Genomic DNA, 22,841 nt, shown 5'->3' with positions numbered 1-22,841 from the left:
CAGGCCTTCCTCGGTCTCGTTCCCTTTGTAGTCGGCAATGGGAACCTCATTTTTTCTTTGTAGTCGGCAAGCGAAACCTTATTTCTGTTAGTGGGGACAGGTGATTTACGACCCAGGGGTGAGAGGGTGATTCCACCATTCTCGGGTGTGGACTCATGTGTGGACCGGTCTGGATGTTGTTATGGCATCGATACACACACAGTTCCCAGTCTGTTAGAGTTGTGGTACTGGGAGAGAGTGTCTGGGAGGCCAGGATTAGCCATCAAACGGGTGTGGGGCGATGTTTGAAGACATTGAAGGAAATACAAGCCAACCCTGCCCAGGTGCTGTGGTAAAGAGGGTACTGGGGACCCCGACTGTGGGCTGGATGGGTCGAACATGGGTGTGTGTGTGTGTGTGTGTGTGTGTGTGTGTGTGTGTGTGTGTGTGTGTGTGTGTGTGTGTGTGTGTGTGTGTGTGTGTGTGTGTGTGTGTGAGTGTTTAGTGTGCATGCGCATCGGTTCTAGAAGTGATGTCTGTGTGTGCACATGCAGTCATCCGTGTATGACTTTTATGAGCTGCTACGCTTTGTGGTGAACCCCGTCTAGTTGGGTTTGAACCGTAACCGATTGCATTTCAGGGTAGGCAGGCAGGGTGACCCCTGAACTTTTCTTTTTTTTTGTTTTACAACATCTGTGGCCTTGACGAGTCCAACCCCCACACTGCCCTCTGTAGCTCCAAGTCCAAGTGCATCAACAAGTCCTCGCACACACACACACACACACACACACACACACACACACACACACACACACACACACACACACACACACACACACACACACACACACACACACACACACACACACACACACACACACACACACACACACACTTGCAAAATATAATTAAGCAAAAGTATTTTAAGTGTCACGTTTGTTCAAATATTTGTCATTTAAAGATTTCCTTTATTGTTGCTTTCCAACATCAACAAAAGTTCCAGCAGCAACTAAACAAGTTGCTCAAGAAACAAACCCTTAAATTAATCAATATTCATATATCTTAACTAGGCTATTGTGTAACATTTTAAAGATTTGATTATCAATTATTTATAATGATTTTATTTATAATTACTATCAATAATATGATAGTTGGTACACTGAGTCAGAGACAGAGTACACATTAATTTTGCACTGTGTGAAAGATACAGGCTTAATAACTCTCACAGGGTAGATTTCCTTGTTCCTCTTCTCATTTCCCTGTAGAAATTCCAATGTCTCTTTCAGCCTATATAGTATGACCAAGAACAAACTAGGCAGGGGCTGATCATTCTTATTTTAGAGAAGTGAAATTTGATTTGAAACTTGTGTTGTAGTGATGTCAGCATCCTAACTCGAACCTGTTATCTGCAGCTATTTTTCTAACCCTTCATGTAAGTAGTTATGCACAAAATGTATAATCACAACTGATATACAGGTTGATAAAAATTACCAGAACTTCATTAATAAATATCTTTATTTGGGCTCAGCCAGTCAGAGCACAGATACACCTAGGTTGAGTCTTTATTATCTAAATATATATACAGTGACTGTTTTACGTGCTCTATACATACAGCTGTTTTTATGGCCAACCATAATAATTTACTTCCAGGAGTTGCGTGGTGGTCTCACAAGTGGGTGGTCTCGTCCTCATCCTCTGAGTCTGTGTTGTGTAGGAGTGAAGTCTGCGCTGCCGGTAGGCAGTTACATTGCAAGAAGAATTGAACCACTTGGACCTAGAAGAGCGAAAGATTGAGAGAGAGAGGCAGCATAACTTTGAACAACAGAACATCAATAACGTAATCATCAAACCCCCTCTATCAAACCCTTAAGTTTGTACGAGGCTATATCCATTGTCGATAGCTTTAAAGCACAGCTCAAGACCTATTTCTTCACTCTTGCTTTTAGCTGATTCTTTGGTTGATTTTTAAGTCCTCACTGTATTGCCTATTTTAATGTTTAATGTTGTTGTTTTATGCTTTTGCTTTTATTTTATTGTTATAATAAAAATAAAGTTTATTATTATTATTATTATTATTATTATATGATAAAATGCTTAAGACTGGATGTTTTTCAGCTGAAAATGTGTTATTTTAGTGGTGTCACATGGTCGTAGGATGAAGTATAAATTAGGCTGGCCCTATTGTATATCACTCCTACAGTACCTGCACCACCACCTCCTGGGAAATATCCACAACAGGGCCGGAGTAACCAAGGCTGACCACAGGAGGGCGTACAAGGCTTGGACCAAACACGGTACCCAGGTTCATCAGAGACATCTTGTTCACCTCTGCTTTCATTGAGATCCTGGAGTATGTTGAATTAACAAAACACAAGGTTACAAACTGAAACTGCAGTGGTACATCACAAACTGTATAGTGTTTGGTTGTGAAATGGTGAATTCAGCAGCTCTGCCGTTTGATTTCTGCTTAATTTATAGCACATGGAGATGGGCTACTTTTCAGTGAAACCTAGTTGCTGTCATTAGCCTAATGTAAGGTGAATTAATTGTCCAGGCACCATCACTTATCTTTAAAGGTCTCCTCTGGCTCACAAAGTTAAAACCTTTTTTGTGCCCAATGCACACCAAGTCCAAGTCAGAATCTCACCTAGATTCACCTATACTGTAAAAGTATAGGTGGAGGTCCGTGGCCAAATACATATCATTTTGGGGGTCCTTGACATGAAAAAGTTTGAGCGCCACTGATATAGAAACATAGGTTTTTCAGAAAACTGGGTAACTGATTTAGAAGAGATTCTTTTAATCCACCTCAGGGTTAAAGGGATTTAATGTGAGTGATAATCAATAATAATGAACAGTGATATGTAGTGTGAGTGATGCTGTCCAGACAGTGATATGACAGTGTGAGTGATGCTGTCCAGACAGTGATATAACAGTGTGAGTGATGCTGTCCAGACAGTGATATGACAGTGTGAGTGATGCTGTCCAGACAGTGATATGACAGTGTGAGTGATGTTGTCCAGACAGTGATATGACAGTGTGAGTGATGCTGTCCAGACAGTGATATGACAGTGTGAGTGATGCTGTCCAGACAGTGATATGACAGTGTGAGTGATGCTGTCCAGACAGTGATATGACAGTGTGAGTGATGCTGTCCAGACAGTGATGTAACAGTGTGAGTGATGTTGTCCAGACAGTGATATGACAGTGTGAGTGATGCTGTCCAGACAGTGATATAACAGTGGTGTGAGTGATGCTGTCCAGACAGTGATATAACAGTGTGAGTGATGCTGTCCAGACAGTGATATGACAGTGTGAGTGATGCTGTCCAGACAGTGATGTAACAGTGTGAGTGATGTTGTCCAGACAGTGATATGACAGTGTGAGTGATGCTGTCCAGACAGTGATATAACAGTGGTGTGAGTGATGCTGTCCAGACCGTTGCAGGTGCTGCAGGAGATAGAGGAAGGTGTGTCGGTTTACATCAGGACAGGACTCAAGCAGAGACAGCATGGAGTCCAGCTTGGAGTCAACGTCCTGGATGTCTGTAGGAGAGGGAATCAGTGGTGGAAGAAGTACATATTTTTTACTTAAGTAAAAGTATCAATACTGCAATGTAGAATACTCTGTTACAATTCAAAATGTACTTGAGTAAAAGTACAAAAGTATTGGCATCAAAATGTACTTAAAGTACCAAAAGTAAAAGTACTCGTTATGCAGAATGTCCCATGTTTCCAATATTTAGAAAATAGCAGATCTACAAGCTCGGCTAGATCGGCTATTAGTGGTTAATGTATGTTTAGTAATAAAAATCGAAATCCAAAAAGTAACTAGTAATATTTGTCTCTGAGATGTAGTGGAGTAGAAGTAAAAGTATTGAAAATTGGAAATACTCCACTTAAGTAAAAAATACCTCAAAATTGAACAGAACTTGAGTAAATGTACTTGGTTACTTTACACCACTTTACACCACTGGAGGGAATACACATGTTTATAGTATGCTGTGTGTGAGTGTGCATGTGTTCGTTTGTGTTACTTTACTTGTGAGGGCCAAATGTCCCCATACTGTAAGTATAGTAGAATTTGAGAAAAAGATATTGTGACGCTTTTCCTAATCCTCAAAGGAGAAAAGGTTGTTTTATGGTTAAACATGTTTTTTGTTACAATTACGAAAAGATTCAGGTTGGGGTTAGGGTTAGGATTCGACAATTAGAGGTTAGGTTTAGGGGTTGGGGTTGGAGTTATGCCTGATTTATACAGTACGTGGTTGCATGCCAGTGTCATGCACTGAAAATAGTGGATCTACAAGCTCACGAGTCGCGTTCATAAAACCGATGTCCTGAAATGCTGATATCGTAGTACAGTAATGTGTGTGCGTGTGCGTGTGTGTGCGTGTGCGTGTGTGAGTTACCCAGTGCTCTGGCCAGGCTCTGGAACAGGCAGGTAGGTATGAGAGGTTCAGGCAGCTCTCTTAAGTACAACTTGAGAACACCTGAGACAGCATTCACTTCTTCACTTCTCAGCCTGGACACTGCGTCACGCATGTCTGTAGGATGGACAATGAATCTCGTCTTCCAAGCACATCACAATATGGGTGCAACAGTGGTGGAAAAAGTACTCAAAAAAGGTACTCTTTACTTAAGTAAAAGTACCAATACTGCAATGCAGAAGTACTCCGTTACAAGTAAAAGTCCGGAATTCCAAATTTACTTGTGTAAAAGTACAAAAGTATTGGCATCAAAAGCAAAGCCCTTTGCACTTTCCCTAATAACTTGTATGACCTAAAGTAAAAACACATTGTTTTAGTTACAGTAACAGCACAGCCTGGTACGTGCAAATAGGAGAAGTGGAATCAATGTCCCGCAATGTGTTGGAGGTGCAAACCAACGTGCTTCTTGTGTGGATCTTTTTTTGAGACTCAGGAGCTAGATACAAACAAATATTTGGGCGTCCCGTCTTCATTATTTTATAAGATTGTGGTTGTTGCAGGTCCTACAATTTTTAACCAAAGTTTTGCGCTAGGACGGAAAAATATATCACTGTCTACAATCCGTCTCACAAACACAACACTGTTACCTGTGTATTTTGCACTTCCAAGACAATGACAGCCCTCCCCAAATACTTGTATATGTGTCTCAAAGAATACGGTTCAAATTTCTATCAATCTCCTCCAAGTGTCGACAGGGCCTTACTGGTGTCGAAGGCGGTCTTGAGGCTGCTGATGTCATTGGCTGCTCCTGAGATCCTGTAGATGCCCACCTCCTGCATGCCTCTCCTCTCCACCTCCTCTGCACAGCATCGCACCACATGGGGGACCAGAACGCCCTCCTGTCTGGAGGAGGACCATTATGGATGTAATAGCATTTTTTTAAAGTATCATTTAATAAAACAATTGATTAATAATCCATCCCTGTTCTGGACATGTCATTATAGAGCGTGCCAACAAACATAGTAGCGCAGACATGTTTGTTTTGGGCAATGTTAAGTCAACCTGGTTTATACCCCTCAAAGATGTCCGCTGCTACCAAAAGACACTTGTTGACGCCCCCTTCAGGATTTTTGGCACGCTCTATAGGTTTAAAAGAATGTCAAACAATTTCACGAATAGTGAAAATAGCAGATCTACAAGGTCACAATGCGTCGCGACACGTTATGAGCTTGTAGATCGGCTATTTTCACTATGTTTGTACAACACTGTTGTGGGACAAAGTATAAAATAACACTTAAGTGGTTAATCGGTTCACTGATATCTATAAAGATATACAGGTATATCAGTAAGAAAACACGCTTCTCGATTATTCGATTAATCGAAAAAGTAATTGATGGAATAATTGGTAAGAAAATAATCGATAGTTGCAAACCTACAGTAATGCACAAGCAACGTCGAGCAAAGAAATCAATTAAACCTGTTAACCACATGGACCCTATTGACCCTATTTTGGGCATGTCATCATTATATGCCATCGCGTTGTGACGTTGTGAGCTTGCAGATCTACTATTTTCCCTCAAGAGATTTGGTGTAGAGGGAAAAAAGGAGGGGACCCCTGAGGGACCTCAGTCAACTGAAGTATATTAAGGGCTTAATCAAGTAAAGGTGAAAATACTCTGGTAAATGCTGAAGTGCCTTTCAAATTCTTTACTCAAGTTAAAGTATAAAGGTATTAGCTCTTAAATGTTGTATTTAAAAGTAGAAGTCACTATTTTTAATGATGCTTCTGCCTCTGTTAATGTTAGTGCTAATCTGGTCAAATAAGAGTCACAGATGAGAATATAGATGCACTTCACATCATGTTGTAGCTATAAAGACTATTATACTTTGACAATTCAATCTATGTAGAACTACTATTTTTTTATGTTACACAAGACTAAGAGCACCAACAGTATCTCCGATTTCTGTTTTGAATCCTAAGTGAAAAAAATACTCAAGCCAAGTATGATACTTGTACCTAAGTAGTAATTGTGTTTAGTTATTTGTCATTACTGACATCCAACTAGATGCTATCTCTATACACGAAAATGCTAATATTACATAGATTGTAAGCCAGCACCATTCAGAATACCAACAGACATTACAGTGAGAATAGAATCACACCTAACCACATGGACCTTTTGTGCTGGCTGTTTAGGCTATTTCTGCACTCCATTCTCGTCATACTTCTGCTACGGCTTCCTATTTTCACGGCCATTGTTATACAAATCACATCCTCAAACGTAAGCCCTCGGACAGACAAAGGAAGGAAATCAAGTTCCACTTGTGTAATATAATTTTTAACCAGTTAAACCCTATACACTTCATTGACTGCGGTCCCCCAGGGGTCTGCACTCGGCCAAAACAGCCGATCTACAAGCTCACAACGCCTCGAAATTGATACGTTGTGCTTTTGTAGATCTTCTATTTTCACTGAATGTTCACCTATTAGCTATGACATGTCCAGAATAGGGACACTAGGGTTCATGTGGTTGATATTGGCCTCTCTGAGAGGGAACTTACTGTGCCACAACTTCAATCGGGACACAAAAGACAGGCAGCTGCTGTGTGGGTGTGGAACTGGGAGATTCTAATGGGTGGGGACAGAACTTAAGGGACACCATCACCTCCACCTGGCCCAGAGATAGCGTCTGTTTTCTCCATCTCTTGTTGAGGGCTGTGGCGTCCAGCTGATGGAAATAAGAGGTACAGTACATTTGGACAAATACACAGTACATACAGGGACTTGTGGGGAACGGCTAACTAGTTTGGGATGCTTCCATAACGTCGCTGTCGGCCGAGAAACCTTGTACAGTACTGTATGTCCAAAACTGGTACTTTTCAAAAAAATAAATAACCTGTGTTCCAATGGATCCAATGTAGTTATTATTTAGTCACAAGCTCTTGTTAATACTTTCATAAATGTTTATAAAACCCACAGACACACTTGACCACTTTCACTTTCAAAATGTTACGAAAATAGTGAATATAAGATCTACAAGCATCGTGACACATTATGTAGATCAGCTATTTTCGCTACTTTTGTGCGACACTCTTGTACGATGAAGTTGAGCATGAATTTTAGAAAGAAAACATACAAAGATGAAATATGGAGATACAAGGTTTCTGCCAGACAGCAACGATATTCATGTTAGAATAAGAGTTATTCAATTTGACCATTATCACTCTGTTGACTGTGCAATCAAACTGTCAGGTTGACAGAATTACTAAATACTATACTATACGATTCAATTCACACTACAGTTCAATACTTACGCACGCACGCACACGCACACACACACACACACACACACACACACACACACACACACACACACACACACACACACACACACACACACACACAAGTAGTTTCAGGTAAGCAATAAAAGGGTGATTATTTCTGCCACACTCACTGCTAGAGTTCCTAAATCTACTGTACCTTTTCAGAAGCTTTACCCAGGATCATGTCTTCTCCTCCCCGTCCACTCTCCACCTGCCTCACACACACCACCCTCAGGTTCTGTGCTCCATCTACCTGGAAGGAGAACTCCTGAACAAAAGAAGACTTATGTAAGTAAAACTGTATTAATGGAACAATTCATATAATATTATGTTTTTTTTTTTATTACTGTACAAAAACCCTGGACATCACACTAACGGATGATGTTACACCGGACGATTTTCTCCACATCCTGTATCCGTGATTTCAAAGTAAAATCTCTCCAGCGTAACATATGTGGTCCAGGCTTATACTAGGTTTTGACCCGACTGTTTGATTGTTTGTGCAGAGCTCGAGTCTCACCTGATCCCAGCAGGGTTTTAGGCTCTGGACTGATAAACGGGTCTGAGCTACTCTCTCATAGAAGTCATAGCCATCCACCTCCACACATGCATACACACCTGATAGAGAGAGAGAGAGAGAGAGAGAGAGAGAGAGAGAGGGAGAGAGAGAGAGAAGAGGGAGGGGAAAAGCCAAGGTTGTGAAGTAGTGAGCAAACAGAAGTAGTGATTTCTGTTTGCTGTTTGTACATAATAGAAACTTAAACTTACAGGCTGGTTGTTGCAGCCCAGAGGCAGAATGGATGGCTACAGTCAGAGTCCCACACAGCATCTGCACGTCAGAACCTGTGTGTGTGTGTGTGTGTGTGTGTGTGTGTGTGTGTGTGTGTGTGTGTGTGTGTGTGTGTGTGTGTGTGTGTGTGTGTGTGTGTGTGTGTGTGTGTGTGTGTGTGTGTGTGTGTGTGTGTGTGTGGTCATAAGAGAAGTGTTGAGAAGATGTCACAGGTTGAAATCAGCACATAGTGTCCCCGACACAGGATGTGAATGTGCAGAGAGAGAGAGAGAGAGAGAGAGAGAGAGAGAGAGAGAGAGAGAGAGAGAGAGAGAGAGAGAGAGAGAGAGAGAGAGAGAGAGAGAGAAAGCTAGAGAGAGAGGGGGAGGGAGATAGAGAGAGAGAGAGGCTGTCACCAGTGTTTGAGCTGTTCAGCGGTGGCTGCTGGGTCATCCTCAGTTTCACACAGGAGTTGGTGAGGGTGAGCAGATCTGGAGGGATCATTTCTACGTCTGACAAAACAGCACATGGCAAAACGTGTTGCAGCACTCGTACACAATTATTTTTGATAGATAGTATGCAATGTTGTATGTTGGTTACTTGTATGTATGTATGTTGGTTACTTATTTCACATATTATGCTTTATTTAGGTTCCTTACCGCCCCCCACACCAGAGGTGTGTTTTACCGTGTTACGCTATAAACGTAGTATGACGTGTAGAATGTTGGGGAAAAAAGCATAGCCCTCTACCAACCGTTTCATCCATTGACCACGTGCGAGCATAACCACGACCACGCGCATGTCGAGCATATTGTATGCCCTCCAAAAAAAACTACAGTAGAACAACACCACTGCTCCACACCCAATTAAAATGTAAGCTTTATTTTTGTGTATTGTGTTGCTCATGGTCAGTATCGTGTCACATGACACTGACCATAATACTGACCATGATATTGACCATGAAACTGACCATCCCTGTCACACAGTGGGTGCTGTGAGAGGGGCCTGATGTGACAGGGATGTTAGGATATCCCTGTCACAGAGCTGCCCCCCCCCCAGAGCACCTCAGTGCCCCCCTTTAAAAAACATTGCTTCCAGTGCCCCCCAAACTTCTCTGTATGCCCCTGTTGAAAAACACTAGTTTAGACAGATGCTAGGTTTGTTGTTTCCCTGGTATCCTAATCCAGTAAAAAAGAAACAACAAAAAAAGCCAAATGGATAATCACAAAAAAGACAAAGCCTTGTTTCCATTGTGGTCCATGTAAACATTCAACATCTAGACAAGCAACAAAAGCAATACATTATTCTCTTTGCACTCTACTAATATGACCATTAGCCTGTTGTTTGTTGAATACTAGGGTGCATGCCATTTAGTCTAATCTCACACTTGTTCTGTTAAATGCCTAAATTGTAAAACGGCGTCTAAACAACATCAGTTGATTTTTATCGCCGTTTTGTGGATTTGCAGGCAATAAAATGCATTCCCGCAGCAGACATCACTCATTGCTTGTGGCAGGCATTTATATGTATACGCGCTTACTGTTTTATGGCTAACATCTGTAGATTCTCCCTCGTGTTTCCCAACAAATATGGTTTTATTGTGACAAGATCATGAACACAGTATGCAGCAAGATCCGGAGTGCTATATTACCATCCATTTTTACAGTGTACTGTATGTGCTTATCAGAGGGTTAAAAATGATGACTAAATATTCCTCACTGAATCCAGTTTGCTCAACTTTTACATTATGCACTGTAAAATCATGAGTGTTCATTTAAATCATTTTGTGATCTAAATTGCTCTATTTGTACACTCTGTGATCAGTGCCCTGTAATGTTGCATAGCATATATTAAACTTGAGTTCCTTTCTCATGATAACTCCTGCAGACTCCTTTTTAGCTTGACGCCTTCTTTTTTTTTACCCTATTTTAACCTTTTGTGATTCTTTTTGTTTGATATTATGTTTTTAACTACGTAGCACTCTGATATTCTTTGTGAATGGAAAGTGCAACACAAATAAATTATTATTATCATTATTATTATTATCATAAGCTGGTACTTACTGTCTCTGGTGAGCTTGTCGATAGTTTCTCTCCACTCTTCCAGCTCATAGAGGGAGGACAGGAGGAAAGAGTGACTCTGGAGTGAGACAGGGGGAATGAATATAGTTTGACTTTGTCTTTTACCTGTTATATATTCCATTAACAAAAAAGGATGAAATGCAATAATGAAATGTTATGATACGTTAGATAGATAGATAGATAGATAGATAGATAGATAGATAGATAGATAGATAGATAGATAGATAGATAGATAGATAGATAGATAGATAGATAGAGTGTGTGTGTACTTTGCCACTGGGACTGTGCAGCTCCAGACGGTGGACAGGGGAGTGTGTGAGAAGTAACAATTCCATCTGCTCCAGCTTCTTCCTGCTGCGATCCAGCTGACGAACTCGCTTGCTGCCTCCCTTCACACACACACACACAGTAAAAACGTTGCAACTACATTACCAACATTTGCCGATCTACAAGCTCACAACACGTCATGGCGCATTGTGAGCTTGTAGATCTGCTATTTTGGCAAACATTCCCCTCAGAATAAGGATGCTGAGGTTCAAGTGCTTAATATTTGACTCCATAATATAAATAATTGGACTCCTTTTTAATCTCTGTCTCTTCAGATTCAAAACAAACACACACACACACACACACACACACACACACACACACACACACACACACACACACACACACACACACACACACACACACACGCACACACGCACACACGCACACACACACACACACACACACACCTGCACCATGTTCGGTCGTTGCTGTTGTCGGAGCAGGTACATCTTGGACCTGATGCTGAGCAAACGGAGCTGTGTGTCAGGAGGCCGTCGCGGATCTGTTCTCCAGTTCACTCGCAGGTTGGCCAGTGGCAAATACCAGCAGAACCTGTACTGGCTGGGCTTACTGCATAAAAAACATTACATACAAACAATATCAGCGTATAAGCTACCTTTACCAATGCCTTCTAGTTCTCACACTTTCAAGATTTTATAAACATGTTAAAAAATAGCAGATCTTCAGCTCGCAACACGGCACGAAGTGACGCGCTGTAAGCTTGTTTATCCGCTATGTTTGAATAGCCAATTCAAAAATCTATAATGACACAGATGCTTTCCCGGTTTTAATGTGTTTTAATATAGCCTGCCTGTGCTAATTTGGAGGCTATACAGATTTTTAGAGTTGGAGAAATTCAACACAAAACTGTCCCTCAGATGTTTTTTACCCCTTTTTCGCCCCAATTTAGTTGTTATTTCAACTGATTCCTCCCCACACACATTTCTGTGTGTTGTCACTGCTGTTCTATCCTACTGGCGCGCCTGCCAGTGAGAAGACCCCACCTCCCTCCTACTCCTCCCGCCCCAGCACTACCTGCTGACAGGTGCCGCCCCAGCCTGTAGGAGCTTGTGCGGTGACGAATATCACCCTCCCCGCCCGGCTTGCCTTCCCTGAACGCAGGCCAATTATGTTTGTGTACGTTCGAACAAAGCCGGATGCACCACTGTGGATCCACCCGAAGTTGGAGAGCCTGTTTAATAAAATAATCAAAACTTACAATCTGGCCAATTTTGTAATTGAATAAAACGTCATCACTATAGTATGTGAATACTGTGGTTGTTGGAGGTGGTCTCCTTATACTCTCCCATTGAGAGATTTAGACCCAGGTGTCAGGGTATAGAACACCTACTAGAACTACCTGTGGTACTGCCTGAAGCTCATAGTGCGATATCGCCCCTTACATTTCTCATTCGTCTACTATACTGTAGGTCATTGGTTCTCAAAGTGGGGTCCGGGGACCCCCAGGGGTACTTGAGGGGGTTCCAGGGGGTCCCCCAGCTAAATGATGGATAGGAACCAAATGGACCCTTATGGATCTGTAACTCTGAAAGCGTACAAATGGAACCAAATGGACCCTTACGGGTCCATTTGGTTCCATTTGTACACTCTCAGAGTTAAATTAACATTGATTTTACAATATAAATTGGGGTCCCAGAGATAGAGATGCCGTTAAATAGGGTCCGTAGCCTAATGCATGTCAAACTGGGGGGTCCTTGAAATTAAAATGGTTGAGAATCACTGCTAGAGCCGTAAAAATCTTCTCTTATGGGGGTCCCTGGCTTATCTTTTCAAATGGGGGTCCGCGGGCTAATAAATGTCAATTTGGGGGTCCTTGACATGAAAAAGTTTGAGAACCACTGCTGTAGGTCATCTAATAGATGGTATCCACAGTAAAACGTTCATTATGGCTTTATGTTGTGGCCTCCCCACTCACTTTTTGGCTGCAGCCTTCAGCTTGGCACACAGCAGCAGGTCTGTGTAAAGGAAGAGATGACGCAAGTTCCTCACTCCCTCACACTCGTCCACCACAAAGCCGTCACGCATCAACTGCCGTCTCTGGGTCGCAGGTACACACGCACACGCACACACACACACACACACACACACACACACACACACACACACACACACACACACACAGTGTTTACTGTGCATAGTAGTGAATGTGTCATAGTAGTGAATGTAACATTTTATAATTGTGTTTTGGTGTGTGAATGGGTTTCTGGACAAGACACGGAAATAAAAGCTCATTCATTCATTATTCATTCAAAAAAACATTGTGCTATCAACAGTAAAATACAGAGGTAATTGTTAGGGTGTTATGGCATGGCTTCTGCTGCATCACCTCACACCTCACACCTTAGTGAGGTGTGAGGAAATCGCACATCCTGAGGCTGTTTTTATTGCTGTAGGAGACTTTACTAAGGACCTAAAGAAAGGAGGAGAGAGTACGCCCTTATCGACACCGTTGCAACAATTCTTATATTATATTAAAATTGGCTAATGGAAGGACCGGCCAGCCGGTAGGCCGGAGGACCACGTCATCACGCTCAAGTCACTATGGCTCAGCTATAACCATATAAGGAGTTCCCAATGCAGCTACGCCCAAATATGGAGTGTGTTGTCTATCCTCAATGTGTCGTAATGGCATCAGGCGCAAACAAATAAGGTCCATATATAGGCATGGGTCAAGGACTGACAGATACAGAGATCTCCACATAGAGGCCCGAATGCTACATGTGAGGGCCGCATAGCGGCACTAACCTCTCGTTAACTTAAAGTTCCTCGTCGTTGGACGACATACTGTAGTGTAGCAAGCAAGATTTTTTTTCAATGTTTTTTACATTGGACGACATAGTGTAGCATGGCAATTTTGTATGGATTTTTACATTGGTCGACATAGTGTAATATGGCTTTTTTTTTACATTGGACAACATAGTGTAGCATGGCATAATTCTTTTTACATTGGACTCCATCTTTTTTATGCGATATTTGTAACTATCTTTAGATAGTATTAGTGGAGAGAAACAGGGAGAGAAACAGGGGAATGACACGCAGCAAAGGCCGTCGGGCTCGGGACTCGAACCCGCAACGTGCTGTCAGGCTACATTGAGCCTAAGTGCCCGGACCGCTAGGCCGGGCCAGGGCCGTTTTTTTAAACTAGACGCGAATATGTCTCAGTCATAGTGACGTGCCTATATATGAGCGTATCAAGTTTGTTTATGGTTATGTCTGAGTCAGAGTGATGTGGCCGTGGTCCTGCCTACTGTATTATGGGCGTATCAGGTTTGTTTATGGTTATGTCTGAGTCAGAGTGACGTGGCCGTGGTCCTGCCTACTGTATTATGGGTGTATCAGGTTTGTTTATGGTTATGTCTGAGTCAGAGTGACGTGGCCGTGGTCCTGCCTACTGTATTATGGGTGTATCAGGTTTGTTTATGGTTATGTCTGAGTCAGAGTGACTAGAATGTGTTCCGCCTGTCGGCCGGCCCTCCCAGTAGTCAAATTTGATATGGGAGGATAGGCAGTTATATTTTACTATTTAACACGCACCTTAATATGTATATATTTCACACTGCCCATATTGATATCTGTTATATATATGTTTTTCAGTTTATTTCTCCATCTCTGTCCACCTTTCTTGAAACTGCAATGATGCAGCTTATACAACAAATAATTTCACCAATTTTTTTCTTACACCTGTCAACCTGTGACGTGACACTAAAGTTCAGTAGAGTTGTGATTTGTGCTCATTATGTCTGTGTGCGTATGTGTGACGTGCCCTCTCACCATGCCGTGACTGAGCGTGACCTCTCGTTTGCATTGTGAGCCTTCGTTGACCCCAGACAGGAAGCCGTGAGACAGCCTCAGAACTTCCTGTAACAGAGGATAATCCGTGTGCTCCTCAGGTGTTGTCTTCAAAAGTTCCTGGAGAGAGAAGGAAGTGATTAGATCAGTCTCAGAGCACATGACATTGGCGACACACAAATGCATGCAAAGAGTTGCGAAATGGAGAGGAAAACGATGGCACAGGGAAAACCAAGAAAAAAAAACAAGGGGTTAGGGAGGAGAAGCTTAGTTGAAATGGGAAGACTGATTTATACATGGTTGTGCACCGAAAATAGCCGATCTACAATGTGAGCTTGTAGATCGGCTATGTTTGGGGCACAACACCACCATGCAACTAAGTAAAACTCAGGCTTAACTCATACTCGATCATATGAATGCAAGAACTAAATAACTGTTTTTTTGGTGTAACTTCAATTACATTTGGTGAGTACCACTGTCATACTATAGAGCATAAATCAAGCTATAGGCAGAGACAAGGAAAGCCAAGGAGTGTATTCATTGGAGACTTTGAGGTTAATGCACAGATTATCAGATGGCTTCAATAGTGAAATCATTGAGAAGTTTCTCACATGCAGCACCAGTGTAGTCTTGGTGATTTTTTCCAACGGCTTATACAGGAGAGCTGGAGAAACATAGACCATCATATTGGAATGCAAATGCATTCTTTGACAATTGACCTTCCCACTTTTATTCATTTATTTATGTAAAGCATGTATGTATTAATGTATCACTAGCACTTTTAATTCAAAGTTTTGTAATTTAGTTTGCATTTGAAGGGTCTAAACCAGGTCTCCTGACCCCATAATGTGTATCCATAAACCCCTTTGTGACTGTAACAGTGACTAAATCCTATACATTTAAACTTGAGTTAACAATGTCCCATTTAACAAATGTTACCGGTACATACCTTCAAATGTGTATATCAACCTAACCTTGTCTGGGCCATTTTTAGACATCATGCTCTGAAAATAAAGATGAAAACATGAGACATGTGTCATAATGGTGTGTGTAAACAATGTGTGAGATGAAAACATAAGTGTCAATGGCCATTGACATGTGAAATGATGAGCGTTCATTCTTCTAGACTTCATGTTACCTGGGCTAGTATTTTGAAACGAGGTTCACACTGTGTGCAATTACGAACTATCTCCACGGCCTTCTCATAGTTATCGATGAAGCCACGATACACACCTATCTGGCTGACCTGGGAAACAACATTAAAGCATCATCCCATTTAAAGTATAGAATAGTTGAGTGAACAGCTCACATTAAACATTATATGTAAGGGGGGGAGTGGAGACGGAGACTAACTTTACTAGTATATAACAGTATGGAACTTACCATTTTCAAATATAGGTCTCCCACCGTAAGCTCAAAACCTCCATGCCCCACACGAAAACCATCACCAGAACCAGTCTCTCTCCCTGAGCATGAGTTCTCAGGAGGCCCCATGTCTGAGTGTGTCTTAAGGCAGCTCTCCACTGCGCAGACGCCGCCGACATTAATCCCAGAGTCAGGAACAGGCTCTGCGTGTGTGTGGGCCTCCAGGCGGGCTCTTAGGCCTTCGTAGAAGCACTGGTGCAGGTCCCTGAGCTCTGGTACCTGATAGAACACTGTCTGAACTTCTTGGCTGGACAGAACCGGCTGGGAGGTCCCTGCTGAGGCCCGCAGGGCTTTCATAGGCTGGAGAGGGAAACAGGGAGGGAGATGGAATCCGATTTTTCTTTTTCAATAACTAACTGGTCAACAACTGTGATGTTAGAAACTGTCATTACTCTAGGGAGGAAGGTAAAACGATGGATGATGATGAGAGGAAAGAGTGCATTTACTGTCTACAGCCAGCTAGAGAAATGGAGAACATAAACAGAGACAGAAATGAGCCCTGGTGAACAATTGGGTGATGGTGGTGAGTTTTTTTAATCATCAGGCAGTTCTCATCTCATCTCACAACCAACATTGACACTTCACTCACATGCACTTCAAAAGCCACTCAACACTTAATTAGTTGGCACGCATACACACAGTACAGACATTGCAGACTTTACATTGGCGTACCACATACCACAACACACTGGGCAACACACACTAACAGGCTTCATACAAGATCATTGAAAGTTGGCGTTCCATGAGTCTCAAAGAATTGATGATTATTGCACAATGACTTCCTTGGATGTCTATTCATATCCTACAGAGTGAGTGGATCCAGTTCCAATCTGAAGAGCTGTTCTTCCCTCAACGTACACTGACGTTAAAGCCATTTCACTCTGTTCAATAACTGCATGAGAAGCAAACATGAGAGGGAACTAGCATGCTTCTAGTATGATCACGTTTAAAATGGTATAAGCAGCGGGTTGGTAAACGGTTTGTTTAGGGCTATTTGGGGGGTTTGGAACAGGATCTTGTTTTTTACAGATGAGGAACTAAGCCCAATAGAGAACTAGAGATTTACCAGATGGGGTCATTGAAGGCAGCCCTGTGCTCACATTACGTGACACAATGTTGACCACACACTCATGCATGTGCAAGGTGTTAGACAAAACATAATATTATGATTCTCTGGTGCATTTTTCTATCTATTACACCAATTGTTTCAAAGAGCAGTTAGCCACAGAAAAGGGAAGCCAAGCATTGTTTGAGACAGCACTGCAGTTACCTGCTGAAACGTTGGTTTCTTTCTCTGCTTCCAAAAATAAAGTATAGGCACATTGGCTACCAGTGTGTGCAGCCACCTTCTTGTCTCTTGAAGACTACTATTTATATTATTCTGCCGTGGACTAGCACCACTACATGGACTTTGGTGTGTGTAGCATTCTCGTGCACAGTGAGAGACAGAACGGCATCCATGACTTCTTTTTACAATCCAAATGACATGTGTCTGTCTGACACAATTGAACATAAAGAACAGACAGTGCATGGGCAGCAAAACCTTGCAAAGTGACAAATTATATCAACTGAACTAAACCTATGTTTATGAGAGAGTGTGAATGTGTAAGCAAGAAAAACATCACCAAAATCATAACAATGTGTGTGTGCATACGCATGTTATGTTACCATCAATAATATATCCAGTTCATTCAGGTAAAGCTCCTCGCTCTCCAAGATTCTCTTCAGAGCCACCAACCTCTTCTCCATCAGTTCCTCTGGGCTACGCAAGGTCTGCATCAGACATTCACAAACAAATCAACACACCACCACACATAATATAATATGTTGACATGCTGTAGCCATTGGCATTGTGAAAGCCAGGACTGGGTGAATTTCAACAGACATTTGCAAGATGAAAACACAAAGACTGATGGGTGATTTGAGGGCAATAAAACAAAACAAACACTAGAACAAAACTAGGCGGAAATGTAAAACGGATTTTTCTTTTGAACAGGTGAACAGTGGGGGGGGGGGGGTTGTTCAATGTGTGTTTTAATATAAGGAGACAGATTATTAGTAACTGACTGTGGGTAACTGACTGGATTTCTAAACAACTGTGACAGCTGTGGGGAAGACACGCCATGGCGTGGTGACTCACAGGGCTGTCAGGGAAGTCAAAGCTTTCTGCTTGGAGAGGGGACAGGAGACACGCCACTGACTCTTCATGGAACACATCCTCCTCCAAGTTATAAGACCCTGTATCAACTTCAACTGACACACATAAACACACACACACACACACACACACACACACACACACACACACACACACACACACACACACACACAGTAAAATCCTCAGTTTTCATGTAACTCTGAGAGCGGAAAATTGCGCTCACAAGGGTCCTTTTGGGTACATTTTTACACTCAGTTAGATGAACCCTTTAGACTTTAGTGTGTAGAGAGCATGCATATTTAGGAATTTGTGCCAATGTCAGAGATTTGAAATGAATGACACTCTTACGTGTCATTAAGTGTCAACACAGAATATCGGGTAAATGTCTTAACTTATACACACAACTTATACAGCACAATGAGCTCAATTGAAAAAAAAATATGTGTGTAGCATTTTGGAAGTAAGCTTTTCAAATATACACAGTCAAATCTGAGAGAGTAAAAATGCCCCCCACCTTACTATGTCTGAACTTCTCTCTTTTAAGTGTCTTATGTCTTTCTCTAACACAAACGTACACACACTCACCTGGTAACTGCTGTGACAACAGATAATCCACAGCCTGCTGATACACCTCCATTGCTCTGAGGTGCTCTCTCCAATGTGGAGTGTGAGGACTGGAGGCAGACAGCATGTGAACAAACACTCCCGCACGCACACACACACACACACACACACACACACACACACACACACGACTGGTGTTAGAAAACTTCCTGTTTCTGTAATGACACAAAAAGGGAAAATATGACTTCCTGTCTGTGTGAAACGCTGAGCAATAAGTATGGTGGTAACCTGTATGCAACTACCGACTTCTATTGCAAAACATATTTTGACAAAACGACTTGCGTGTTTAAGGAATAATGTTGCATTGATGTTGATACATGATTACATTTTGCCTTCCATGGCTCTGATACTACTCACTCGATAGATCAAGGAGTGATCAATGACCAGAAGCCCCAGAGGATACTATTAGAATTTTTTTTTTTATTCAATTTTTATCCCACGATTTTGTAACCCATTTTTTTCATCCAGGGCCAATTGCCTATGTAATCCTGGGTGCTACTACCAGGAACACAGGACTTTCTAGCTGTGAGGCGACAGCACTACCGACTGCGCCACCGTGCACCTCAGGACACCAGAGGGTACTACAGCCGTGTGATAGGAAAAGGATGGTGTAGCCGGGTTTACAAGGCTAAGGATGGTGGGGAAAAATAACACCTGACTGCTAGGATGAGGAGGTGATACAGACAGTACTCGAGTGTACCTGGACTGGACTGGCTAACTGGCTCCCATGGAATTTGGGTTTGAAATAAATACCTGAGTTGAGGGTCTGAATTGATACAGTGACTACTAACCGATTCGGCTTACGGTTCTAATGTATTCAATAATTCAGTTCACAGCAAAGTCATAGTGTAAAAGCTGTAAAACACACGTGCACACACGCATGCACTCCTGTCAATATGTCATGCTTTTCTACCATTGGAATAAAAATCCATAATTTCTAGTCCAACACTACCACCTAGTGATACATTTGAAATTCACATTTAAAGGATAAAAAAGTAGTCTAATCTTAAGAACCGCTTATCTAAACAAGTTCGAACTTGTTACTGCATTTACCTGTGTCCCCAGCAATACACCTGCCAAATGTCGACATCATACAGTGTTGGGTTTTCAAGATATAATTGTATTATGTAATAATAGTGTGGATGGTGGCCATTTTGAATTAAAATAATTTCCATACATGCAATTCCTTGCAACCTATATTCAGGACATATTTAGGACACAAAATCAGTTGAGTTTGTTGTTGTTGCAATTAGTTGGAGGTCAAGTGACATTATTACTGGACTACCCCTCACACACGCACGCACGCACACGCACAGTGTACACACACACACACGTGAATATACTGCAAACCATTGGAAATAGGCCAAATTGTTTCTTTAGGAACAATATTTTCTAGTGTTGTAAATGCAATTCCTCAAACCAGTTTCTTTGTATGCTTGCCCAGTGGTATTTCAAGCCATTGTACTAGTGGCCTATATTCACCTTATTCCTGGCCACGTCCAGGAAGTAGGTATGAAGGTAGGGGGGGTGGGGAGCCCCATATTAAGGGGTTTCCTGTTTACCAGCGTTGCATGTCTGCTTATAAGCAGACAGGGCTTCCTAATGTTTTTTAAACCAGTGGTTCCCAATTCGTTTTCATGTCAAGGACCCCCAGATTAATATGTATTGTGCAGATCTACAAGCTCACAACATGTCGCAATGTCACAACATGTGACGATGAGATCTGCTATTTTCAAATAGCTGATGTAAGGTGGTAAAACTTAGCCTAGTCGCTTTTTTGGGGGCTTGTTTTCATAGACCTAGCGGCTTGTTTCTCTTGCAAACTCTGGCAACACACTGATTACCTGCATTACACCTGCAGCCTACTAGGGAGGAAGTGGACAGATGAAGCAGCAGAAAAGGGCAATGGCGCCGCCCAGAGAAGGGCAAAGAATAAGGTGAATAGAGCAATCTTGATTTATTTTATTTTATTGAGGTGTACAGAAAAAATCATGCTTTTTAGAGAGGAAGCCGTAATTTCTAGTCCAACACTACCACCTAGTGACACATTTGAAATTCATTCATTTGAGGGAGAAAGGGAAATCTTAATGTTGCAAAAGGCATTTTGGAGGTTTACAATTTCTGGAATGGTGGGATAAACTTGGGGGTACGGGTGTTCTTAGGCCCAACGTGATTTATAGATCATGACCTTCCCATTGAAAACATGAACAGACATATGAAGGTTCTTTTTAGATAAGAGATTAGAGATTAGATCAGAAAGTTCTGAGAAATGTGTATGTGTTAAGTCCTAAGTGGGATTTTTAGTGATATTGCTACACTTTGGCACAGTAAAATGTTAATGTAGATCAGCTATTTCTGAAAAATCGTGAACATTTGTGCAAATCTTTGAATATATATATATTTTAAAGCGAACATGTTTAACTCACATTTTTGCTTCTGAGGGTCCCCGGAACAACATTTTCAGATGGGGGTCCGCAGCAAAATACATTTTTGGGGATCCTTGACATGAAAAAGTTTGAGCACCACTGATATAGCAACATATTTTTTTCAGAAAACTGTTATATCTTGTTGCTTTGTTTGACCTTTGTTTTTAACTTGAATGTAAAGCACTTTGAACTACATTTATGTCTGAAAGGTGCTCTATAAATAAATATTAGACATCAAATATATAATAGTTGTGCTAGTAGATAAACTCCCATGCACTATAATTTATACAGTAGTTATAATAACTATAATAATAACAATATTGTAACAAGAAAGATGCTATGTTTTGCATTGGGAAAAATCACCTCTGCTCACGTTGACGTCAACCTGTCTGAAGATTTCTTTTGCCAATGGCTACAGAAATTATCTCTAAGATTATTAGCTATTATAGGCTCTACAGACATCACATTCGTGTTTAGAGAACCAGCTAACTAACCATACCATTTCCCTGATCTGTATCAGCCATCCCTTGCCTCTGAGCACCTCGAGATAGACAGCAATCAAACACAGTCATCAGTGTAATGAAACTCTACAAAGCAGCTGGTCTGAACAGTGGTCTGACCCAACGTCAACAATAAGTGGATGAGCCTGGTGATATTGAAACTGGCTTACGGGATAACCGTCCGGTGGGCGGGCCGGCGGACCACGTCGTCACGCTCATGTCAATGACTCAGCCATAACCATATAAGGAGTTCCCAATGCAGCTACGCCCAAATATGGAGTGTGTTGTCTAACCTCAATGTGTTGTCATGGCATCAAGTGCAAACAAATCAGTAAGCTCCATATATGGGCACAAAAGGGGGCATTCCCATATATGGGCATATACTGATGACATGAGTGATCTCCATATTATGGGCAAAATTGGACAGATAGAGATCTCCCTATATGGGCATATCAGTCGGATCGGTGGTGCGACGTAGGTGTAGGCCCGAACCCTTGATGTGAGGGCCCAATTTTATAACGGAAATCATTGGGGATCTGACCTGGCTGAAATCTTGCCTAAATTTGGAGCATTGGAGCATTGCCGGGATGTGGGTCCTCCTTTCGCTCGTGTCTGGCCCCAGCTGTAGTAAGCTGCAGTACCAGAATCGGCATAAGCCGATTCTGGTACTGCAGCGCTTCACTTCTGCAGCGCTTCACTTCTTCCTCTCGGTTCTGGGGCTTGTCAAAATGTATATGTCATAGATATATCGTAGATGACTAACGTCATAGATGACTGACATCACAGGCTGACCACATGAAGTTCAAGAGTCATGCTGTGAATCAGAGTCATGGGGTAAAATTGTAACAAAACAGTTGAAAATAAAAACTTTTAATCAACTCTAATTAAACAATTTGTGCTTGTGTCAATGAAAGGACAAGGATCATGCATTACTGTACTAACATTAGAAAATACATTTTGAGTGTCAAATGCTAAATAGTATAATA

General features: G+C 41.8%; 1 protein-coding gene across 2 annotated transcripts; it reads right to left on the bottom strand.

Annotated features, from left to right (window-relative positions):
• Window positions 1-1,476: 1,476 nt before the first annotated feature.
• On the bottom strand, window positions 1,477-19,006 carry LOC311035554 (active breakpoint cluster region-related protein). Of its 2 annotated transcripts, none has more exons than XM_084043828.1 (22): window positions 18,891-19,006; window positions 18,288-18,400; window positions 17,816-17,920; window positions 16,106-16,447; window positions 15,861-15,968; window positions 15,672-15,726; window positions 15,334-15,386; window positions 14,705-14,842; window positions 12,849-12,970; window positions 11,320-11,482; window positions 10,852-10,971; window positions 10,565-10,640; window positions 8,918-9,013; window positions 8,501-8,575; window positions 8,253-8,350; window positions 7,890-8,000; window positions 6,971-7,137; window positions 5,172-5,311; window positions 4,391-4,525; window positions 3,419-3,524; window positions 2,183-2,324; window positions 1,477-1,753 (listed from the first exon to the last, which is right to left on the bottom strand). In XM_084043828.1, exons 1-22 carry the CDS (start codon window positions 18,994-18,996, stop codon window positions 1,646-1,648), a joined length of 2,679 nt encoding a protein of 892 aa, XP_083899954.1. In that variant the 5' UTR covers window positions 18,997-19,006; the 3' UTR covers window positions 1,477-1,645. The 2 variants fall into 2 exon arrangements, with proteins under 2 accessions (XP_083899954.1, XP_083899955.1); XM_084043829.1 differs by having other exon boundaries at window positions 11,326-11,482.
• Between the last annotated feature and the right edge of the window lie 3,835 nt (window positions 19,007-22,841).

The sequence above is a fragment of the Gymnoscopelus microlampas genome (genome assembly GCF_963454915.1).
Source record: "Gymnoscopelus microlampas genome assembly, chromosome: 19".
NCBI classification, from domain to species: domain Eukaryota; kingdom Metazoa; phylum Chordata; class Actinopteri; order Myctophiformes; family Myctophidae; genus Gymnoscopelus; species Gymnoscopelus microlampas.
Note: the sequence above shows the minus strand (reverse complement) of the source record. Positions and strands in the feature narration are given on the sequence as shown.